Raw genomic sequence first — 21980 nt, 5'->3', positions numbered from 1 at the left:
TTCAATCCCCACCGTGAAAGAAGCGAAGCGTGCACTCCACAAAGCATCTTCTACTCCGCTGGCCAGCCAAAATAGGTAACAGGGTAAAAGTGGGACTGCAATAGGGGGACTCCAGTGCTGCATAGTGCACTTGCCCGGCACTTACATCCGATCCCCATTGCACTCAGGATCGTGATTTCACACAGCCCTGTGCCGTCAGGGTACAGTGGGACAAAAGCAGGGGGACTACAGCACTGCTGAGCGCACCTGCCGGCACCCACTGACTTAAATCTTCTGTCTGTAATACGGCACGGCGCTGACCGAGCCATTGCATTGCAATAACGCTGCCACATTGCGAGCAATCAAACATTATAGTGAAAAGACATCATCCTGTTACTACATATGGTGGAAGGACTTTAAATTCACATCTCTAGGCCTCCTAGTGAGACCTTATGCCAATGGGAAGCAATCTACCATACAATTTTTTATTTAGTTTTTACTAATACTTTTTACTTTTTCATTTACTATCCTATGTCTGATGCAAGGGCCCTGCAGAAGACATTATATTGTATTTTAAGTGTATAATAAACTGTAATTTATTGGACATATTTTCTGTCTTCTCAAGTTCTAATTTTTCTCACTGATCTTCACTCTTAACCTCAACCTAGCAGGACTGTTAGCATTTTTAGTTTTTTCTTGTAGATTTGTAAATTACTTCTATTAAAAAAATATTAATCTTTCCAGTACTTATCCTTTGCTGAATTTCAATTTATTTTCTGTCTGACCACAGTGCTCTATGCTGAAACCTCTGTCCATGTAGGAACTGTCCAGAGTAGGAGCAAATCCCCATAGCAAACCTGTTCTGCTCTGGACAGTACCTGATGTGGACAGAGGTGTCAGCAGAGAGCCCTGTGGTCAGAAAAAAAAGAAATTTTAAAAGAAAATAATTTCCTGTAGCATACAGCAGCTGATAAGTACTGGAAGGATTATGATTTTTGTAATAGAAGTCATTTGCAAATCTGTATATTTTTCTGGCACCAGTTGATTTAAAAAAAATATATAATTTCCAGGACACAAGGGCTTTCCCTTATATCCTTCGTCCTTAAAGGGGTATTACAGGATTTTTTTTTATTTATTTGACTATGCTACAGGGGCTGTAAAGTTAGTGCAGTTCATAATATAGTGTCTATACTTGTGTGTGACGGTTTTCTCACAATTCTTCTTTGATTTTCACCCCAATATTTATTTTTAACAGGATACAAAATGACTGTTGTCTCAGATTTTTCCCAGGTTGCAATGCGGCCGAGACCTGACCCACTAGTCAGCTGATGACAGGGAGCCTGTCTGCTTCAATGGGTGGAGCGATCGTTTGGTAGGAGAGAGATCAACTGCAACTAATGCAACAGCTGTAGGCACCCTGATTGAAAACCACAGGTCTTTTGAATGGATTCAGCTCATTTATGTTTCAATGAGTGGGGTGGCTGATGTGTGGGAGGGAGGAAATTTGTAGTAAAAAAAAGAAAAGTCAAACAGGAAATACCAGTTCACAAAAAGCTAGCCACAGTTTTATGGTAATCTCACAACATAGCCATTTAGCCCCAAGACAAGCGCAGATCCTTCCTAAGCATGTCCCTTACTGTCTGGCAGGTACGTACTAAAATGACCTTATGGTGGATAACCCCTTTAATAGGTTAAGCCAGAGGAGAATTCTAAATGGTTATGTAGATTCAGGAAGTTTACTCTATTAAAGGGGTACTCTGTCCCTAGACATCTCCTTTGGATAGGCTATAAGATGCCTGATCATGGAGGGCCAGCAGCAATAACTTCCCGCAATCTCCGTGCAGTCACTCTGGGTTCTGAACATCATGTTCAGAACGCTTGGTTTGGGCAGCCGTGGTCGTGACGTCAGAATGCCGGGTGACTAAATTGGGATTCCCCACGATCACACATCTTATCTCCTATTCTTTGGATAGGGGATAAGATGTCTAGGGGTATAGTACCCCTTTAAGCCTGTTTTACATGTGATTTACACAAGATAAAGAAACCTTTCCTAATGTAGGCTTTATAAAGGCCAAGGAAGAAGCCGGTATAGTGAAACGCTGGGTGTCGGAGGTCCAATTATATCCCCACTAGGTAATTATCTTTTTTTGCTATCATGCATTGAATATAATGGGTTGATTCCTACTTAGGGGTCACCTAGCTGTATTGTATTATTTGCATTGGTGGGCCCTGACTTTTTGTAAATGTTCTATTGCACTACTGGTCACCATTCTGAAGTGACCATTATTTACTGAGCATACTCTGGCACCATCTATATATCTTTATAGCCCTGGGGACCTCTGTCTTTGCTCCGTGCAGCCCCATCTCTGTTTTTATTTCCCTATGATTATGTTTTTAATTGTTTTTAAATATATGTTTATGATTGTATTCATGTTTAATAAAGAGATTTGATTTGGCACTTGATCTATATACAACTTGCCTATTCTTTGTATTATTTTATAAAGGCCCTGGTTTAGTTGTCCATTCTGTTTGTGTCCATTATTTAAAGGTTATTTTTGCACAAAATAAAAAGTCTTTGGTCCAGTTGAAAAATGTGAATTTGCATGTATTGAAATGCATTGGATATCAGAACAGATCCAATCCTTTACTTGACTTTAATAGGAAAAATATTATGTATTTTGAAAGCAGAGCTGTGTTGCTTGCTCTATGTCCTTCTTTACTAGAAGTCAGAATTACTATTCCAGGAAGAAAATCCCACTGGAATGTTGATTTTTAAAGGCTTTGCTTGATAAATAGTTTTTTTCTGTGGTGTTGGCTTTAGCACCTCTTAGTAAAATGATGTATTTTTCCTCAAGGATATCACACAAATAACTATTTACAGTCCCGCAGCTTGCTATTATCACAACTTCTAGACAGGCATTTTATTATTTCTTCTTAGATTGATGTTTTGTGCATCACACAATCACTACAAACTATAGTGAAACGTAATTGTATAGTAGCAACATAATGGAGTTCTTACCATCGGTGTTTGTGGCATATTAAAGGAGATCTGCAGTGAAATAAACTCCGCTAAGTGTCTGATCACGGGGGTCCGACCATTGGGACCTCACTGAGGTCGACGAACACGCAATATCATGTGGATAGGGGATAAGTTTATTTCACTGCAGATTTCCTTTAACATTGTATATGTGTTGTATATATGAAAGTGCATTTGTGTGTGGTCATTTTTCTCACTGGGAACAGGAACTAAATGAGCCTGTTTTTATGAGTGTGGTGGTCAACAAAGTCTGATGCGAAAATGATTAAATGTAACTTGTAATCACTTTCATGCTCTCTGAACCTCAAGTCATTGGGGAGTTTCCAGAGACTTTTGCTTGCTACGCTGGCCTTGATACATAAAGCTCTCCCTATACCCAAACAGGATGATATCTACAGTATCAATTAAGTCTGGATGGGCAGGTAGAAGCTTCTGGGGTCTGCCCTAAGAACTCTTGATTTGGGCAGCACAAAAGTGATGACCAATTTCCTTTAAAGCGTACCTGTTAAATCCCACAAAAAAAAAAAAAAATTATGTGTTACTCAGTACCTAATCCCAACCCTATGCATCTAATTGTTATGCATTTATCACCTATATTTATTATAATAATGCCTCTTTTCATTAGCTCAGGGGAAGGGAGGGGGGGTGTCCCTCTCTTGTGGTGGTGGGAGGGGATTGGTGTCTCTGCTCATGCAGCCCTGTTCATAAGTCATCTCTTGCCCATGACTCATAGACAGGCTTGATGCTGTTGCAGGACTAGTTAGTGTCCCAGTAGGTATGGGGCCCCCTTGTGGTGGGATTTTCAGGAGCCATTTCCTTTATTAAATATTCAAAAAAAATTAAACAACCATCTTACAAAAGGCATTTAAAGGGGTGCTGCAGCCAGAATTTACTTATCTCCTATTCACAGGATAAGGGATAAGTAGCTGATCACAGGGGGTCTGACCACTGTGGTCCCTCCCGATCTCCTGAATGGGACCCTGTCCCACTCAGTTAAGATTAATTGAAATGAATGGAGCGCGTACAGTCTAAAGTTGATCTCCTGAACAGGACGGGGTCCTGTTCTAGGAGATCAAAGGGGGCCCCAGTGGTCAGACCCCGTGCGATCAGCTGCTTATCCCACATCCTATGAATAAGGGATAAGCTAATTCTGGCTGATGTACCCCTTTCATTTTCATCAGTAACAACATATAAAAGTTTTTTGATCTGACAGTGCCCATTTAAGTTCAAATAAAAATATGAATCTCTTGTCCTTTTTTATTATTATTTATTTACTTAATTACTTATTTGTTTATTTATTTATTATTATTTACTGAACTGGTAAAAATCCATTGAAATAAATACATGGATTGGTTTAAGTCAGAGAATGGATGATTCAGACATTAATGTAAATAATTCAATATTGCATCAACCAATAAGAGGTCAATGTATTAATTCTTATTTAGGCAATGTTCATTTTTTTTTTGAGGGGGGGGGAGTAAATGTTATTATAATAAAGTGCATAAAAAGAACCCTCTGTTCTGATAAAGTTTATGTGATAAAAAAAAGAAGCCAAATAGCTGCTGAAAAACTGTTTGGATAGTTTGGAATTTTTCAAGAAGCTTTTTCCCTGCCAGCAAGAAAGATTATCTGAAATGTTCTGTCAATAGCTGTTTTCCTCACACTCCAAAAAATTGTGAGGCAGGACCTCTGTAACAAAAAGCAAAGCCAGACAGACTGGCAAAAAAACGCCTCTAAGGACAGTGCAGGTTTCCAAAAGTAATGAGATAGCAACCCTGTAGTATATCCACAGTAACTAGACTGTCTGACAGGAGCCAAAATATATCAATTCCCTTTCAGTGGGAGCTGCCGCGGACTCATGCTTCCTGCACATAATGTCAGCATTATAAAATTGTTACATTTCAGATGTTACATATTATCTAGGGGCTATATGAAATTGCAGCATTTGACATAACACAAACTAGAAAATCAAAAAGCCATTGGTAATTTCTTAAGCAGATGACAATGTATAAAACTGGAAAAAGTGCATAAATATGGCAAATAAATAAACCAAATTTGTATTCTTCATGATTTGATCCCATGTTTTCCAGACCTTTCCAGTCCTCTTAATCTTCAGTAGATTTGCCCATTTGTGGGTATAACCCAATAACTAGGGTAATGTCTTGAGATATTTCCTAATACATCTGAGGCTTAGTCAATTATTCTCAGATACTTTTGCACAAGTTCTTTTGTTTTGCCATAAGATGCAAATAACTCTAAATGTAAAGCAGCCCAAATGCCCACATGGTAGGTCACTACTTGCAATAAAATGTCTTCTCTGAATACAGTATATTCGAGGCTCTTATCCTTTGTTTAGGTATTATTATATATATCATTCTTTTTTACGCATTAGGAAATGACAGACTGTACATGACAGATCTTGACAACGTATTTCAACTTTTTTTATCTTTAAAAATTGAAAGTCTCGTTTCTGCTATCTGGTCTCTTTGAAGACATGATCAGATTTTTGCTCTAAACTTAGAAAAGTAATGCTTACAGGTGTCTTAAAGTAGCTTCTGTCAGCAAATGCTTCTGCCCTCAGGAGGGTTCTCTTAAATCCCCTATAGACAGTTTTTGAAGAATCATTTGATAGCCTGTCATATCATTCCCAGCAGAAACAAAACTGTCATAGAAGGGTGTTTGGTTATTAACTAACGTCTTAGCTAGAGACACAAAGAGCATCTGTCCTCAGCACGAACTATTTCATAGTTTTAGAAAAATCATTTTGAAATGATAAAGTAGATGTTGTGATTTTGTTGTTATTTTATCTAGATGCATGTTAATTTATCTAGTTGCATGCTTTGGTCTAAAATGGCTACTTATAAATGTTCATTAGGGGCCTTACTAGACAATATTTAGAGGCCTACTTCTAGACGATATTTAGCAGCTCCCTCTACGCATTGACAGCAGACTGGCCTGCCATGTGACCTTACATTACTGATAGGGAACAGTGTAGGGGGGCAATATATTTGATCACTGAATAATTCTAAAAGGTCCAGTCTATAGGAACATCAAAGATTGTGAAATAACCTCATCTCCCAGGATGATCTCCCAGAAATTGCATCAACAAAGTAAGATACAATGTCCAGGAGCATTTGGACAGTGACAAGAGTTTCATAATGTAGCCTCTATGAACTGCCATGTTAAGTTTGAAAGAAAAGGCATCAACAGTCATTTATTACATAGTTCCTCCATATGTATAGGCTATAAAACAATTGCGCAATTGGCTGTTATCTCATTATACCAAACTTAATTTCAAGCATTAAATCTCTAACAGATTATATGAAATCTCCAAATCAGGCAAATTTTTGCCAAATTGAGATTCCCTTTGGCTGTAGCAGTCAGCCATTAAGTCAAGGCCTTATCATTGCACTTGTCTCTTCTGATGAAGGCCATGAACAGTAGAGGAAATTCCATGTTGTGCTATGCACTTCTCATCTAGGATCTCCATAAATAATTGACAACAATGACTAACACTAAACATGGCATGGTTTACTATTAACCTAAAGAGGGTCTGCAACCATTGGAATTCTTTGAATGAGGCCAGGTCTTAGGGCCTCGTATGAGAGTAGGAAGAGTACATGGTGCCTGCATGTAGACTGCAGATGTATAGCTACCATGGAGGTTGGGTAGAGAAAGAGCATACCCTACACTTATTATCATTCCTCAACCAACATTGAAGACAGACATTGCAGATTTTAATGTTGGGGGTGATTACTTTACCTGCCCCAGTAACCAGGGGGTTCTTGATTCCATAGCTGTGTGCTTGTTCTAGCTCAGACTTTTCAAGAAGAAGTTTAGGGACCTTAAAGGAACGAACTAACAGCTATTGTTGGGAGACACAAATGTATCGACCATGGTGACCGGTAATGATAAAGTCATTTTTCCTAACTGCTTGGTGAGCTCTAAACAAAATAAAATATCTGGGTGGTTCAAAAATGACTCTGCACAGCAGGCATCTATAAGACCTCCTGATTTCAAATGAGAAAAAGCTTTATAGCTATAAAACCTACATGAACTAAACAATGAAAATGTATCATGAAATGGTTAATCAGAAGATAGGTGTGTGTGTGTGTGTGTGTGTGTATATACAAGAATTATTAAAGGATATGTTATTTTCTAAGCAGGTATGTATGTACAGAATATATGAATATATAGTATTTGAGGCCTTTTACTTGCCCAGTTTGTTTGCAGACTATGGCCCTGATTTACTGTTAATGTTATTGTTGTGTAAAATTTTTGTTGGGTTGTGCGCCAGATTCTGTCAGAATGTGCGCCAGAATTGAAAAAAACCTGACTAGCTCTCCATTTTACTGAGAAAACCTAAAAAAGGGGCATGGCCGTTGGGAAAGGGGCGTTGTCGTGGGCGTTCACAAAAAGCCAACATATTTACTAAGGTTTCCACAGAAAATGTAGTGGATTTGAGCTGAGGAAAACCAGACAGATCAGAGCATGTGTTAAAAAAAAGCTAAATATAGGGAAAAGTCCAAAATGTAGGGAAACCTTAGTAAATACCTTGGAAAAAAAATTGTAGGGAATTAAAACCCACAAAGAAACCCACACTCCACTTGTCACAAATTCACCAACCAGAGAAATTCCTCATTTCCTATTACAGGACAATAATGCCGCCTCCCTTCCAAAAAAAAAAGTTGCTGATTTGCTCTTTGAGGTGGTCAGGACAGTATGGTGGAAGTATTTTGTTTATATTAGAACAGGCTGAAGGATTTTAGCAGAAAATTGCATGCTCTTCTTTTGTATCGTAGTTGTATGAAGCCACACAATACAAACGTCTCACTGCAGTAGTGCAGGGGAGCATGAATTTGTACGCATCTTTTATATGAGTGATTAATGTTCATTTTGGGAAAGCAATTTTGAAAAATGAACAGTGTTGCAGTTTGGGCATGAATGAATTCTTCCTTACCATGTACATTTTTATTTAATTTCCTATTCCTTACTAAATGTTGTGTTACTTTGTAGTGTTGCTCGCGAATATTCACAATGTGAATTTTATTTGCGAATATCGCATATTCGCGAATTTGCGAATATTCGCGAATATAGCACTATATATTCGCAAATACGAATATTCTTTTTTTTTTCTTTTTTTTTTCACAGTACACATTACAGTGATCATCCCTCTCTGCTTCCAGCTTGTGTGGTGTACAGAAGGCTCGAATACTACTGTGTGAGACTGGCGTACGAATTTTCGCATATGTGCTAATTTTTGCATATGCTCATTATCGTATATGCAAATTTTTGTTTATGCTAATTTTCGCATATGCTAATTTTAGCATATGCAAATTTTCGCATATGCGGAAATAAAACGTGAATATTACGAATATGCGAATTTAGCGAATATATGACGAATATTCATCCATATATTCGCGAAATATCGCAAATTCGAATATGGCCTATGCCGCTCAACACTATTACTTTGTCATTCTGCCTAAAATCATCTTCTGAAATACTACTTCGACATGCCACTCATACCACCTTTGATGGTATCCAGAGAATTCCATCACTTACAATCTCTCACTCTGATAGGAGATGACAGCTTGTTTATAAGTATAATAGGCTTATTCCAACACATTAGTGCAATCTGTGCATCTATACTTGATATTTTGACATTTTTAAGTTAAGGTGGCAATCTGTCTAATTGATAACAAGGTATATTTGTAACACAGGCTAATAAAGTATACTTCTCTCTATAGTGTGTAAAAATAAGTTCATATAAATAACACTTCAGTCCACATTATGTTCATAAATTAAGGTCAAAGTAATTGTATAGTGAATGTAAACAGAAGTGAAATTAACCCCTTGAGAACAAGCAACATATGTGTATGTTGCTGTGCCCTGGGACTTAGCAGACAGCGACATACATGTATGTCGCAGAGTTTAGCGATCAATGTATCTCCAAACACAGTGATAGGAACATTGAGGACCTCGTGGATAATGGTGGACATCAGAGATCAAGTTGATGTTCACAGCATCTAAATCATTATTTATTGTCTCAGCAAAAGCTTTATAATCACAAATCATTATTTATTTATTTTTTTGGGTTGGTTGTGCTGTATATTTTATGGTAAAATAAAAGATGTCATTACAAAGTACAACTTTTTATGCAAAAAACAAGTCCTCATATGGGTCTGTGGATGGAAACAAAAAGTATTATGGCTTCTAAAAGGCCAAGAGGAAAAAATAACAACACAAAAATGTAATTGGCTGTGTCCTCAAAACTAAAATGGTCTGTTTACTTAAGGGGTTAAGATGATTTACTTGCCATAGTGTATAGGTAGTCGGCATATGGGAGACACTTCAATCCACCTATGAATACAAAATGTCTTAAACTTCTCAAGATGTGACATCTTTATTTGGTTTTCCCTCAAATTCACCTTAAAATTGTCAGAATGCACCACTTTAATGCAAATATATATTTTCAAACACATTGTCAAGAGCTGATAAACTTTTAGCTTTGATGTTCTTAAGCCATTCCAGTTCTATGACATTGCTGACATCATTGGTGTAAAAAGGAATTCTGAAATGTTTATGAGGACGGCCTGATTTATTCCTACATTATAGAGGAATCTCATTGAATCTACACATGCCTCTGTTAGGAACAATATACACCACGCTCTTTACTGATTTTATTGATCCATGTATTTTGTTAATGGTGTTCCCTGTTTGCAAAAGGTTATAAGTGGAACTCCAAAACATATCTTGTTGCAGAAATCTTTTCTAGAAGTACAAAATTACTGTGCGTCACCAGATTATATTCACTTGCTACAAAGATGATTCCAGCACTAACAGGGGTAAATGGGTCATTAAAACAAGAAAGTGAGAATACAAAGGCTCTTGGCAGACAAACATTTCATTTACTTTGGTACTCCAATAACACATGCTGCTTTCAGAGCTTGGCAATGTAAACCATAAAAAGAGGCATGCTCTGCATAAATTATTCTACTTGAAGGCAATAGCGTGGTATGCACAGATAAAACACTGCAAATACAGATTAAAACAGAATACCTTACCTTAAATAGTCTTAATATATTAGCAACCATAATGGAAACCGAACTGGCTGCAGCTCCTATCACTGCAGCTATTCTATCCGGCTTGGTAAAAATAGGTGAATCTCCATTTGCACATCTGACTTCAGTAGCATCTTTTTCAATTAAAGCTTGCACAAAGGTTAAAGATTGCTCCAAGGCATAAGTATCCCTTGAGCAAGTGTCAAGGATCCGAACCCCTAAAGTGATGTTTGGAAGAAGGTCCTGGTCTTTATTGATCTGGTCTACGGCGTACATCATTGCCTCAAGTCTATGAATTCCCTTTTCTTTTTTAAGTTCCCCACAAGGCACCCCACGTTCTCCTCTTGAATGGACTGGGAAAAGACCACCTAGTATAATGTCCCCTTCCACTCGGATAGAGTGGGCATATTCTTGACTTCCAACTGTATGTATCAAGCTTAAGATCCAATACAGCCTTTTGACCAGAAACATGCTGGAAAGGCCGCCAGACTTCAATGGTTTTCTTTCCAAAGCCAACCTCACTGAAGACATCTTCACAATCCGAAAGCCAATGCTGTAATTTTTTATGGAAAAATGTAGACCCTTTTAAGTTGCATCTATTAGATGCTATCATCAGTGCCCACTAAGTGACAACATAGGAGGGTTGACAGGATAAATGAGCAGTTTATGTAGGAGCCCCAAAACTAGAATCAAAACATCCGATTCAATTTTATACATTCTCCGTATTCAGAATAACGAATAGATAAACATTAACATCAGAGACGTTTCTCAGTGATTCATTGTGAGGCAGCTGACTCCAAGTCATATTCATTAGGTACTGTCCACCTGAAAAAGAGAGCAGACAAAATAAATTTCAATCTATGCATTTGTCCTCCAGATATGCCTAATACGTAACTAACATTACCTTAACAAATACATTGAAATAACAGATGTAACTGTGCTCTGAGATTGCCATGACTCATTTCCTGCACTGCATACCTTGCCTAATTCAGGTCATTGACCATGAAAACAATATTAAATGTGAGTTGTGCTGAAAAACAAGTATATGTTCCATTATTTGTTATGAGAAATCTTCACAATGAGTGCATTTCATAATTTTCACTTTATTATGAAAGCAATATAACTTTATCATGTATGTCTACTGTCCTCCTGTCTTAAAGGTGTATTTTTAAAGGGTTCCTATGTTTAGGGTTTCTTGTGCTCAGGGGCTTATCAGGTAAACATGTGTAAAAGGGCACCGTTTTAGAAGGAGGGAAATCATACTGTCATATCACTGTCCATGAATATTGTTGGATGATTCCTCAGTAATACTACCATACCAATAACAAGGCTACAGTGCGATACTGTGCTCAAAAAAACATAATAACTTAGTGTTCAAATAAAACTGCAACACAGTGTCTAAATACAAGTGAGAGCACACATATATAAGTCACTAGGGCAAACATTAGGAACAGTTTACACATAGGGTCCTGCTGGTGAAGACTTCCGTTTGCCGAAATGTTTGCCAAAATGGCTGACATAAAAGTGTTTCTCATTTGTTGGCCACATTCTTTACTGTCTTCGATAGACAATGGTTCAATCTCTTGTGTTCTAAATGTCATAGGACTGGTCATCATTTCCCTCTCAATTATGCTGCTTCTACACGGCTGACACAGGAGGGGGACATTCTGATAGTTGCTATGGCAGGCCAACCAAATTATGGCCTTTGGTCTGCCTGCTAGGGAAGTCTGTCTCCCAGGCTACCTTCTCAATGCTGTACTGCTGTACAAATGAACTGCTGTGTACTATACTGTACTTCCGATCACCTAATTGCAGCCTCGAGTCCCCTAAGGGGACAAAAAAAGGCTGAAAAAGTTTAAAATAATTAAAATAATAAATAAAAAATGGAAATCACTTTGTGTTGGCTTTTAGCAGCGGCCATCAGCCAGTGAAAGCAGCCAGGAGCCATCGGTATGGAATAGGCTCAAGTCCTGAGCTTTCTCCATACAACATTAACATTGTCAAGAGAGATATATCTGTAATATGACATTAAGGGGTTAAATAACACATTTCTATTTGTGTATAGTGTTGCTCGCGAATATTCGCAATGCGAATTTTATTCGCGAATATCGCGAATATAGCACTATATATTCGTAATTACGAATATTCGTTTTTTTTGTTTTTTTTCACAGTACACATCACAGTGATCATCTCTCTCTGCTTCCAGCTTGTGTGGTGTAAAGAAGGCTCTAATACCACTGTGTGAGACTGGCGTACGAATTTTTGCATATGCGTATTTTCGCTTATGCTGATTTTTTTATATGCTAATTTTCGCATATGTTAATTTTCGCATACACGAATTTTCGCATATGCGAAAATAAAACGAGAATATTACGAATATGCAAATTCAGCGAATATATGACAAATATTCGTCCATATATTCGCGAATTCGAATATGGCCTATGCCGCTCAACACTATTTGTGTATAGGCAGAAATCTATCAATCAAAGCTGGTGGGGAGATGAAGCCCCTGGAGACCACTCTGATAACTTCAGGCAGCATGAAAGTGAAGAGAGGAAGAGTTTGAACGTGACTGTGGACAAGTATACATGGTGCTGCTCCTTTCAAAGGCTATGGGGATTTGGGAAGCTCCAAACGCTGAACTTAGATGGCTTAGTCAGTCCTATAGCCTTTGAATGAGGTAACACAGTGCATGTTTGACCAACGCTTCCTTCTAATTCCTATCCAGTGAGCAGAAACAGAAGATTTGAAGACTTCTATTCTATTGATGGTAGGGTCCCAGTAGGGGGGTCTAGCTATCAGGAGTTTATCACCGATCCTTAGGATTAGTAATAAATGTCAGTTGTGGAAAATCCCCTTTAAAGCAAACTCAATAAAAGGATTAACCAATCAATTACATTCCATTTTAGAATGTACAGTTAATATATTTCCCTTTTCTATAGATTAAATGTATAACAACATGTTCTGACAAAGGGAACACAGCATCCGTCTACACTAAGAGATTAACAGCTTTAGTGCTTGTGCAATAGCTGCCATTACACTCCGGAATAAATTTCACTTAGCATTTTAATTCATTTTTCTACAATGTATCTGGCTGTTCCAGCTATACAATGGTATGAATACCAGCCCTTACATGCAAATGTAGTAATAATAGACATTAAAGTGGCTCTCAACTAACTTTAGACATGGGCATCATTCAATGGATTATTGAACAATTCAGTAACATAGAAGCCTTTGCTGTCTGGAATTGTCATTGGAAATGTGTTAGGTCTAGATGGATGTGTACACTCATATATATATGTGCTGAAGCAGTCATCCCTGTAATGACGGACATATTTCATTCGTACACCTTCTGTGACTGACTGGATTTATTCCTTGCACTACTGGATTTAACTATCTGCTCAACCTTGGTAATTTGTATCAGTAATTAAATGAATGAGTTGGCCACATTTATGCAGTCATCTCCAGAAGAAGCTTTCTCACCCGCTAGCAGGCGGTGACCACTTGGGAACCATTTATGTACATTTCAAGCCACATTAGTTCATAACAACTAAACTGTCTCATAAAACTCCAGTTGTATAGCTAACCCCAGCCAACTGTCATACCTGAAAATGAGCTGGAATTTCCACCAAAAACCATGTAATAGAATGTAAGACGAGCAAATTACACACTCTATATACTTATCCTGAAATGCCCTCTATACTTGCAGGTGTTCCAATAAAACACTTAACTACTGTAATGGCAATATGTAGAAAACTTAAGGCAGTGTGGCGTGGGATGGTTGTCAGAACCATTCTCCCTTAAAAGCAATGTGTTTAGGGAAGAATACACCCATTATACAGTTTGTGATGGTACATGATATGGCAGCTCACAGAGCGCTATATAGGCTTTATTGGATGCCATATGTACACATCTATTATCATCTAAAAGCAATGATAATTGGGAATCAAATGGAGCACACCTTAGAGAAAGCTTTTTTTTTTTGGTGGTTCTTCTGTTTTTAGGGAATCATTTAACATTTTGGTTCATCCATTATCTTGCACCTCATTAATGAACCGTTAAAGGGGTACTCTGCCTCTAGACATCTTATCCCCTATCCAAATGGGGCATGACATATTGACCAAACCGGCGTTCTGAACATAACAAGTGAAGGCACGGAAATTGCTGGGGTCCCAGTGGACCCCCATGATTAGACATCTTATCCCCCATCCTGTGGACAGGGGTTAAGATGCCTAGGGGTGAAGTACTCCTTTGAATGTATTACTCCACTTCTTACTATAGCCACTCATTTGGGAATTGTTGGGACTTCACCTGGATTTTGTCTGTTGTGGATAGGGTTCCATGTTTCTGTGTGTTATGCCTTTTATTTTTCCATCATGTTAATATTATTTGTGTAATAATTAACAACTTTTTTCTGTATGTCTAACATGCACCAAACAATACAAACCTTGTGCTAAAATGGTAAATTCATGCAGAAATGTACACAGCATGACTAAAAGATAGCTTGTGCTATCTGTGCTGAGATAGTCAGTCAGTTTTAGTAACCCACAAATGTTTCTTATGAATCTAACAGAGAAATATAGTAAAACCTATGGTTCCACACAATTTGGAGCCAGAATACAACCAGGAGGTCTTTGATTTAGATAAAAGTGAATAATATGTTTAACCAATAAATATAAGGGTAGACTAGATGGACCAGGTGGCATTTTACTGTTAACAAACTTTCATTATAGGTCATTATTAAGGTTTCAAGGCATGTATTTCATATTACAGCATTTGCTATTAGTTAACTACATCAACATATATGTTATCAGATAGAAAATGCAGAATTTCCCGAAGGATACTCTTACCATTTTATGCACTAATTCCCACATTTATTTCTAATGTTTAGGGACATTATTATGAATTTAAAAGCATCATTTTGATTTTCTCTCTTACAATGGAGTCCTCACTTTATTCAGAACACTACTATTAGCATCATTCAAAGAATAACCACTAAAAGTGAAAACATGTACGTTCAACACCAGATGGACTATGCATAAATCTGCATGTTAAACACATAAACACAGTGCAGGTAGTATGATGTTTATTCATAAATATCCTTATAAAGATCAAATCGTCATGTTTATTGTCTTCAGGTCAAAGTTATGTCAAAGTCATGAGAACCATTACTCATAAATTAAAGGGGTACTCCGCTGCTCAGTGTTTGGAACAAACTTCCGAATGCTGGAGCAAGAATTGGGAGCTTGTAATGTCATAGCATCCCCCTTAAGGTGTCACGCCCCGCCCACTCAATGCAAGTATAGACTTGCATTGAGAGGGTGGGGTGTGACATCATGAGGGGGCTGGGCTATGATGTCACAAGCTCCCGACACCAGCTCCAGTGTTCCTTGGCCCATTTCACAGCATTTTTATGACTTTACTAGCTGAGTACCTGGCATTGCCCGGTTTTTCCTTCCTCATCCTTGTTGGGGAGAAAAATAAACAAAGGAGGAAGCTTTTGACTTCATATCCCGTCCTCGTATATTGTTGCCATATCCGACCTCCTATCTCGACCTCCTATCCTGACCTGCTATCCCATTCTCCTATCCCATCCTCCTATCCGACCTTCTATCCTGACCTCCTATCCTGTCCTCCTATCCCGTCCTCCTATCTCGACCTCCTATCCTGACCTCCTATGTCGATCTCCGATCCCATCCTCATATCTCATTCTCCTATCTCGACCTCCTATCTCGAACTCCCATCCCGACCTCCTATCCTGACCCATAATATGTGTACCAGGTGTTGAAATATGTCCAGCCGTACAGAAGTTATGTGGGAACATACATTTCCCATTGATTTGCATGGGACTTTAAACAAAAACCCTGACCCTCACAAATGGGGGTAGTTAAGGGTTAAATTAACTATCCTATATTTTAAGTGGACGTATAAGTAACATGTGACCAAGTATTATCGAAATATCTCCAGCCGTTTGGAAGTTATGCAGTTATAAATAACATATATTTCCCATAGACTTGTATGGGACTTTAAACAAAACCCCCGACCCTGGGAAATGAGGGTGAGTAAGGGTTAAATCACCTATCCTATGTTTGTTGTTGACATATAAGTAACATGTGTGCCAAGTTTCATGTTTATATCTTTAGCTGTTTGGACGTGATGCTGGAACGGACACACATACATACATACATATACACACACACATACACACTCACATACATACACACATACACAACTTGAGTTTTTATATATATATATATATATATATAGAGAGAGAGAGAGAGAGAGAGAGAGAGAAAGAGAGAGAGAGAGAGAGAGAGAGAGAGAGAGAAAGAGAGAGAGAGAGAGAGAGAGAGAGAGAGAGAGAGAGAGAGAGAGAGAGAGAGAGAAAGTTGAGGGATACAGTTTTGTCATACACCAGCCCCATAAAAAATTCTCAGTTGTATTCCAAAAAAAATTTGCAATTGTATTTCATGTAAGGAAATATTGGTGAATGTGCTATAAGTAATCTAATTTGTACAGAAACATAAATTGGATTTCTGTTAGGGTCTGCAGATTTTTTAACCTGCCTTCCATTGATTCTGTATGACACATGACATTATGTCCTTTTTTTGTAATAGCGCCATGACAGCTATGCCAGATCTGTTTTAAAACCAACCCTAAAATGGAACGATTTACTTTTAATGGGGTCCATCAAGTTTCTGTTATTTTACTAGGTCTCTCGTATTTTAATGGCAAGAAAAGTACTGCACCAGTACATAGCTACCAATCAGATTCCTTCATTTCACGTGTTGTTGAGAAAATGTCAGCTGATTCTTTGTGCAACCAGACCATTTAAACAGTTTTCACATTCTATATTCTTATGAAATACTCTATAGTACTTATAAAAATGTAATACATGATTCATCCTTAGTATCATATTTATGTAAAATAAATATACCTACAGATCTATTTCATGATGCAAATAGTTTTTAAATATTGCCTGTATTCTACAGAGAGGCCATGTACAGTAACGTTAAACACAATATAGTGTCTTATATTTCCTGAACTTAAATAGGCCATCAGCTGCCCTAGGGCAAAACACACTTTGTATGTATCATATCCAGTGTCAAAACACATAGCGATAATAACTACAGACACAGATACAATGCATTTGGAAAGTTTTCAGACCCTTTCATTTTATTTTTACATTTTGTAATGAGGATTGAGAGAAAATTGAAAGTTCAAAGTACTGAGATATTCTTAATGAAAACCTGATTTAGAGTGCTCTTGATGTCAGACTAGGCGGCAGGTTCACCTTTCAACAAGACAATGACCCTAAGCATACAGCCAAGACAACACAGAGGTGGCTTAGGGACAACTAGAGGAACCTAGAGAAACCTAAAAATGACTTCCACTGATGGTCCCTTAACCCGATAACGACCACGGATGAGTATAGACGTCCAGGTTGGCGGGCGTTCCCGCACCTGGACGTCTATACTCGTCCATTATTCTCGTGGGTGCTGCCCAGTGCACCCACGAGATCGCGGCAGGGACTCGGCTGTATCACACAGCCGGGACCCTGCTGCACTGCCAGGACCGAAGTAAACTTCGGTCCCGGCAGTTTTAACCCTTACAGCCGCGGTCGGAAGTGACCGCGGGCTGTAAGTGTTATGACAGAGGGAGCTCCCTCTGTCACTCCTGCAGCACCCCGCAGCGTGATCGCGGGGTGCTGTGTGTGGCTGCGGCTTGCCGGGACCTGCAGCACTGCTGGGAGTGAAGTTCACTTCACTCCCGGCAGTTTAACCCTTACAGCCGCGGTCAGAAGTGACCGCGCGCTGTAAGGAGTTCTGACAGAGGGAGGGGGCTCCCTCTGTCTCCTCTGCAGCACCCCGCAGCGCGATCGCGGGGTGCTGCTGCATACCTGGGAAGCCGGGGGTCCTACAAAGACCCCCAGGTCTGCCCTGGGTATTGCCTGAAAGGACGTGCCAGAGGCACGTCCTAATATGCTGCCTGCTAGTGAAAACTGGCAGGCAGCATATAACTGCAATGCTTTGGAATACTAAGTATTCCAAAGCATTAAAAAGTGTAAAAATAAATAAATAAAATAAAAGTGTAAAAATAAATAAAAATGTAATAAAAGTGTAAAAAATAAAAATAAAAAAGAAAGAAAGAAAAAAAAAATAAAATATATATATATATATATATATATATATATATATATATATATATATATTAAAAATACATTTATTAAATGAATCTAATTTTAAAAAATGCATAATGTGTAGGATCGCATTGGCGGACATCCGCAGCATGTAATATGCTGCGGATGTCCACCATGTGATCCTACACATTATGCAGCAGTCACGGTAATGAGCTCCCTGCTGCGGCTGGGTAGCTTTGTGTGTCCACTCATAGCGGCGGATTTCCCGCCAGCAGTCATGAGCGGACACACTGAGCTACCCAGCCACAGCAGTGATGGATATATTCGCCATGAGCGGGTGCTTATTCCCACAACATGGCGGATATATCCATCAGGAGCCTTAACTGTCACAAACAGACGCGTTATACTGCCAGCCGACCAAGGACCAATCAGAGTGGTCCCTGGTGCAGCCAATAACTAGTAGGGGTGCAGTATATAAATGGGGTCACTTGTGGGGGTGGGGGTACTGTTCTGCCCTGAAAGCCAAATGGCGCTCCTCTCCTTCTGAGTCCTACCACGCGGCCAAGGAACCATATATGGCCAAAGCGGGGGTATTTCCGAACATGGGACAAGCAGCTAAATAAAATATAGGGTGCATTTCTTTCAATATCAGAAGTGATGTACAAACAATATGCCCCCCAAATGATGCATTTGTGAAAAATTGCAAATTTCGAATTTTTAACACTGACTGTGTAATAATTCCTGCCAAAAAACTATGGTGTTAAAATACTCACTGTACCCCCTAGTGAATACCTTGAGGGGTCTAGTTTTTAAAATGGGGTCATTTGGGGGGGGGGGTTTCCTATGTTCTACTACCTTTTAATTTCTGCAAACCTTGCATAGCACACAAAAAAAGATGTACTTTTCAAATTTTCAATATTTTCAAAATTTCAAGTTAAATTGTTAGGCTTCTAACGAATTTAAAATGTTAATTAAAAACAAAAAAATGATGTCAAAATAAAGTAGACATCTGAAAGTATAAGTTTCATAAACTATTTGGTCAGTATGTATAAATATATGCAACCTATTAGTGTTAAAATAGCAAAAAATCGTAATTTTTTGTAAAAATGTCATGATTTTTTGCATTGTAAAAAAAAACTACAAATGATATCGGCTTACTTTTACTATGTACATGAAGAACAACTTGTGACAAAAAAACAATGTCAGAATTATCGTGATTGGCAAAACGTTACCAGAGTTATTCTCTAATAAAGAGAGACATCCCCGATTTGAAAAAACAGGCCTGGTCTTTCAGGGGCATACAGGTTTATTTGTATTGGTCCTTAAGGGGTTAAAGGGGTACTCCGCTGCCCTACTTCGGAAGCTCCGCTCCCCAGCGTCCGGAAGTTTATTGTTCCGAACGCTGCGTGCGGGCTTCTGTGTTCAGGGCCGCCCCTCGTCATGTCATGCCCGCCCCTTTGTGATGTCACGCCCGCCCCCTCAACGAAAGTCTACGGCCGTCGCGCCCCCTTCCCATAGACTTACGTTGAGGGGGGCGGACGTGATGTCACGAGGGGGCGGGTGTGACATCACGAGGGGCAGCCCTGAACACAGAAGCCCACACGCAGCGTTCGGAACAACAAACTTCCGGACGCTGGGGAGCGGAGCTTCCGAAGCAGGGCAGCTGAGTACCCCTTTAATCCAACCTGAGAGCTTGAGAGGATCTGCAGAGAATAATGGCGGAAAGTCCACAAATGTAAGTGTGTAAACCTTGTACCGTCCATCCCAGGAAGACTGGAGGCTGTAATCTCTGCCAAAGGGGCTTCAACTGAGTATTGAGTAAAGGGTCTGAATATTTATATCAATGTAATATTTTAGTTTTTTTCTTTTCAATAAATTAGAAAAGATTTCTAACATTCTATTTTCACTTTGTTATTATGGAATATTAAGTGCAGAATGATTGGGCGAAACTTGAATTTTTATTTTAGCACAAGGCCACAACATAACAGAATGTGAAGAAAGTGAAAAGGTCTAAAAGCTTTTACATAACTGTTATTCCTGTTTCTTCCACATCCAGACAGCTATATTTTTATAGCCAATAGTTCATAAGCAGAAAACTCTTAGTAAAGATTTTTATACTGGAAGGTTTTTAATAGCTTTGAAACTGGAATCTCAGTCTAAATATAGCAAGAGATTTCAAGTGATAGTTATTAGGAGTTTCATTTCCACGTCACCAAGATAGACATAACTGCTGTTGTATAATGCAATGTTCAGAACTACAGTTGAGCGTATATTTGAAAAGTTTGGTTTAGCGGGCTTGCTGAACTTTGTGAAAAAGTTCAGTTCATGGTAAACAGGTTATTCATGAATTGACAATAAAATAAGCCTTGAAACACAACACATGTATAATACTGTCTAAAAGCTCTAAAGTCCTGTATAACACTGCTAGGGTCACCTAAGAATGTATTCAAGTAGTTTAAAAGTGATTTGAAGGCTAAATTAATGTCAAAGTTACAGCGACATGCCGTAACAAATAGTAATTAACAGCTTGTTTATTAACACACTGTGCTAGCGGATTTTGTATGCTTTTTAACACTAAAATAATGCTGCATTAAGTATTCATTTTTGTTGGAAAATGCAGTGTTAAAATGCACACTGAGGTATCGGAAGGCGCCATGGCTTTTTCCAAATGTTCCAAAAATTATCCCTTATTGGGAGTTGCAACAGGATTGTTGACAGTGTCTCAGAATAGCGAAGAAATAGCTTTTGTAAACACTGAAAAGTCATAAAGAACTTGTAGATAGAAAAAATTGCTTTTTTAAAGATTGAAAGTTTAAAAACATTATAAACAACTCTCCCTTTTTAGGATTTGCAACAAGTTTTGTGTCCGGCAAGCAGTTCAAGCATTCCAAAATTCCCAATTTCTATGAAAAGCAAAAACAATTATCCATTTCTTGGGGATCATGGGTTGTGTAGGCTTGTTTAGGCCTGGCTGGTAGTAGCAGCAGTAGGGGTGATGGTGGACTGGTGGTAGTTAGAACCAGCAGACAGCAGGCAGTGGTGGACTAGTGATATTATAAAGTCATTAGTGTTCTAGCAATTCTAGGCAGTACTTATTGCCAAGCCTTGCGATTTCGCCCCATGTGTTTATGTAGAGCTGTAATTCTTAAACTAGAATCTTGGCTATGTCTCACTTTCTTTTTTGCACTTTGTCCAGTTTTCTGCATCTGATAAGATAGGAAAAAACTTCCACACGGCAGGATACCATAAAGAGATACACCATCGAACTGTGCCCCTCTTCTAGAATGTTTTTTTCTTAAGCCTGCAGATGCAGCAGCATCGCCACCACCCACTCCTGAAATGATCAGACAAAGAGGCCTGCTGACATCCTCATAATCAAACTCCTCCTTAATGTCCCAAGCACTCCTTTCGGTATGAACTTCTGATGTCTGATTGATGGGCTCCTTGCTTCTCCTCAGAATATCCACCATAATGCCTTACAATCGCACCACCATGCCTACCACCACTAGTCCCACAAGTGCTATGCTCAGCCAATGCCTCCACTGCCACCACCTCTGAAACACACTCCAAAGGCTCACTGTAACACAAATTCCCCTTGTGGCTAATGCTATCCTTCTGCTTAGCACTAGGAAGAGGGGAAGCAAAGACAAAGACAGGACAGACATTTCCACTTTGCCATGTAACTGCAGATTAAGGTCTAAAACTCAAATTAGCTGGGGGCCACTGGAGGTTGAGGCTGGGTGAGGCTAGGCAGCATCAAGTA

The 21980-nt window shown here is 38.9% G+C and overlaps 1 protein-coding gene across 2 annotated transcripts in view; it reads right to left on the bottom strand.

Annotated features, from left to right (window-relative positions):
• GRM8 (glutamate metabotropic receptor 8) overlaps positions 1-21980 on the bottom strand; it is a 1218499-nt gene that overhangs the window by 1143129 nt on the left and 53390 nt on the right. For both annotated transcript variants that reach the window (XM_056573767.1, XM_056573766.1), the window contains exon 2: positions 10081-10902. In XM_056573767.1, the coding sequence (XP_056429742.1) occupies positions 10081-10608 (528 nt within the window). In that variant the 5' untranslated portion in view covers positions 10609-10902. The remainder of the gene's footprint in view (positions 1-10080; positions 10903-21980) is intronic.

This window comes from Hyla sarda, chromosome 4, assembly GCF_029499605.1.
Source record: "Hyla sarda isolate aHylSar1 chromosome 4, aHylSar1.hap1, whole genome shotgun sequence".
NCBI classification, from domain to species: domain Eukaryota; kingdom Metazoa; phylum Chordata; class Amphibia; order Anura; family Hylidae; genus Hyla; species Hyla sarda.
The sequence above is the reverse complement of the archived record's forward strand: the minus strand, read 5'-3'. Positions and strand labels throughout refer to the sequence as shown.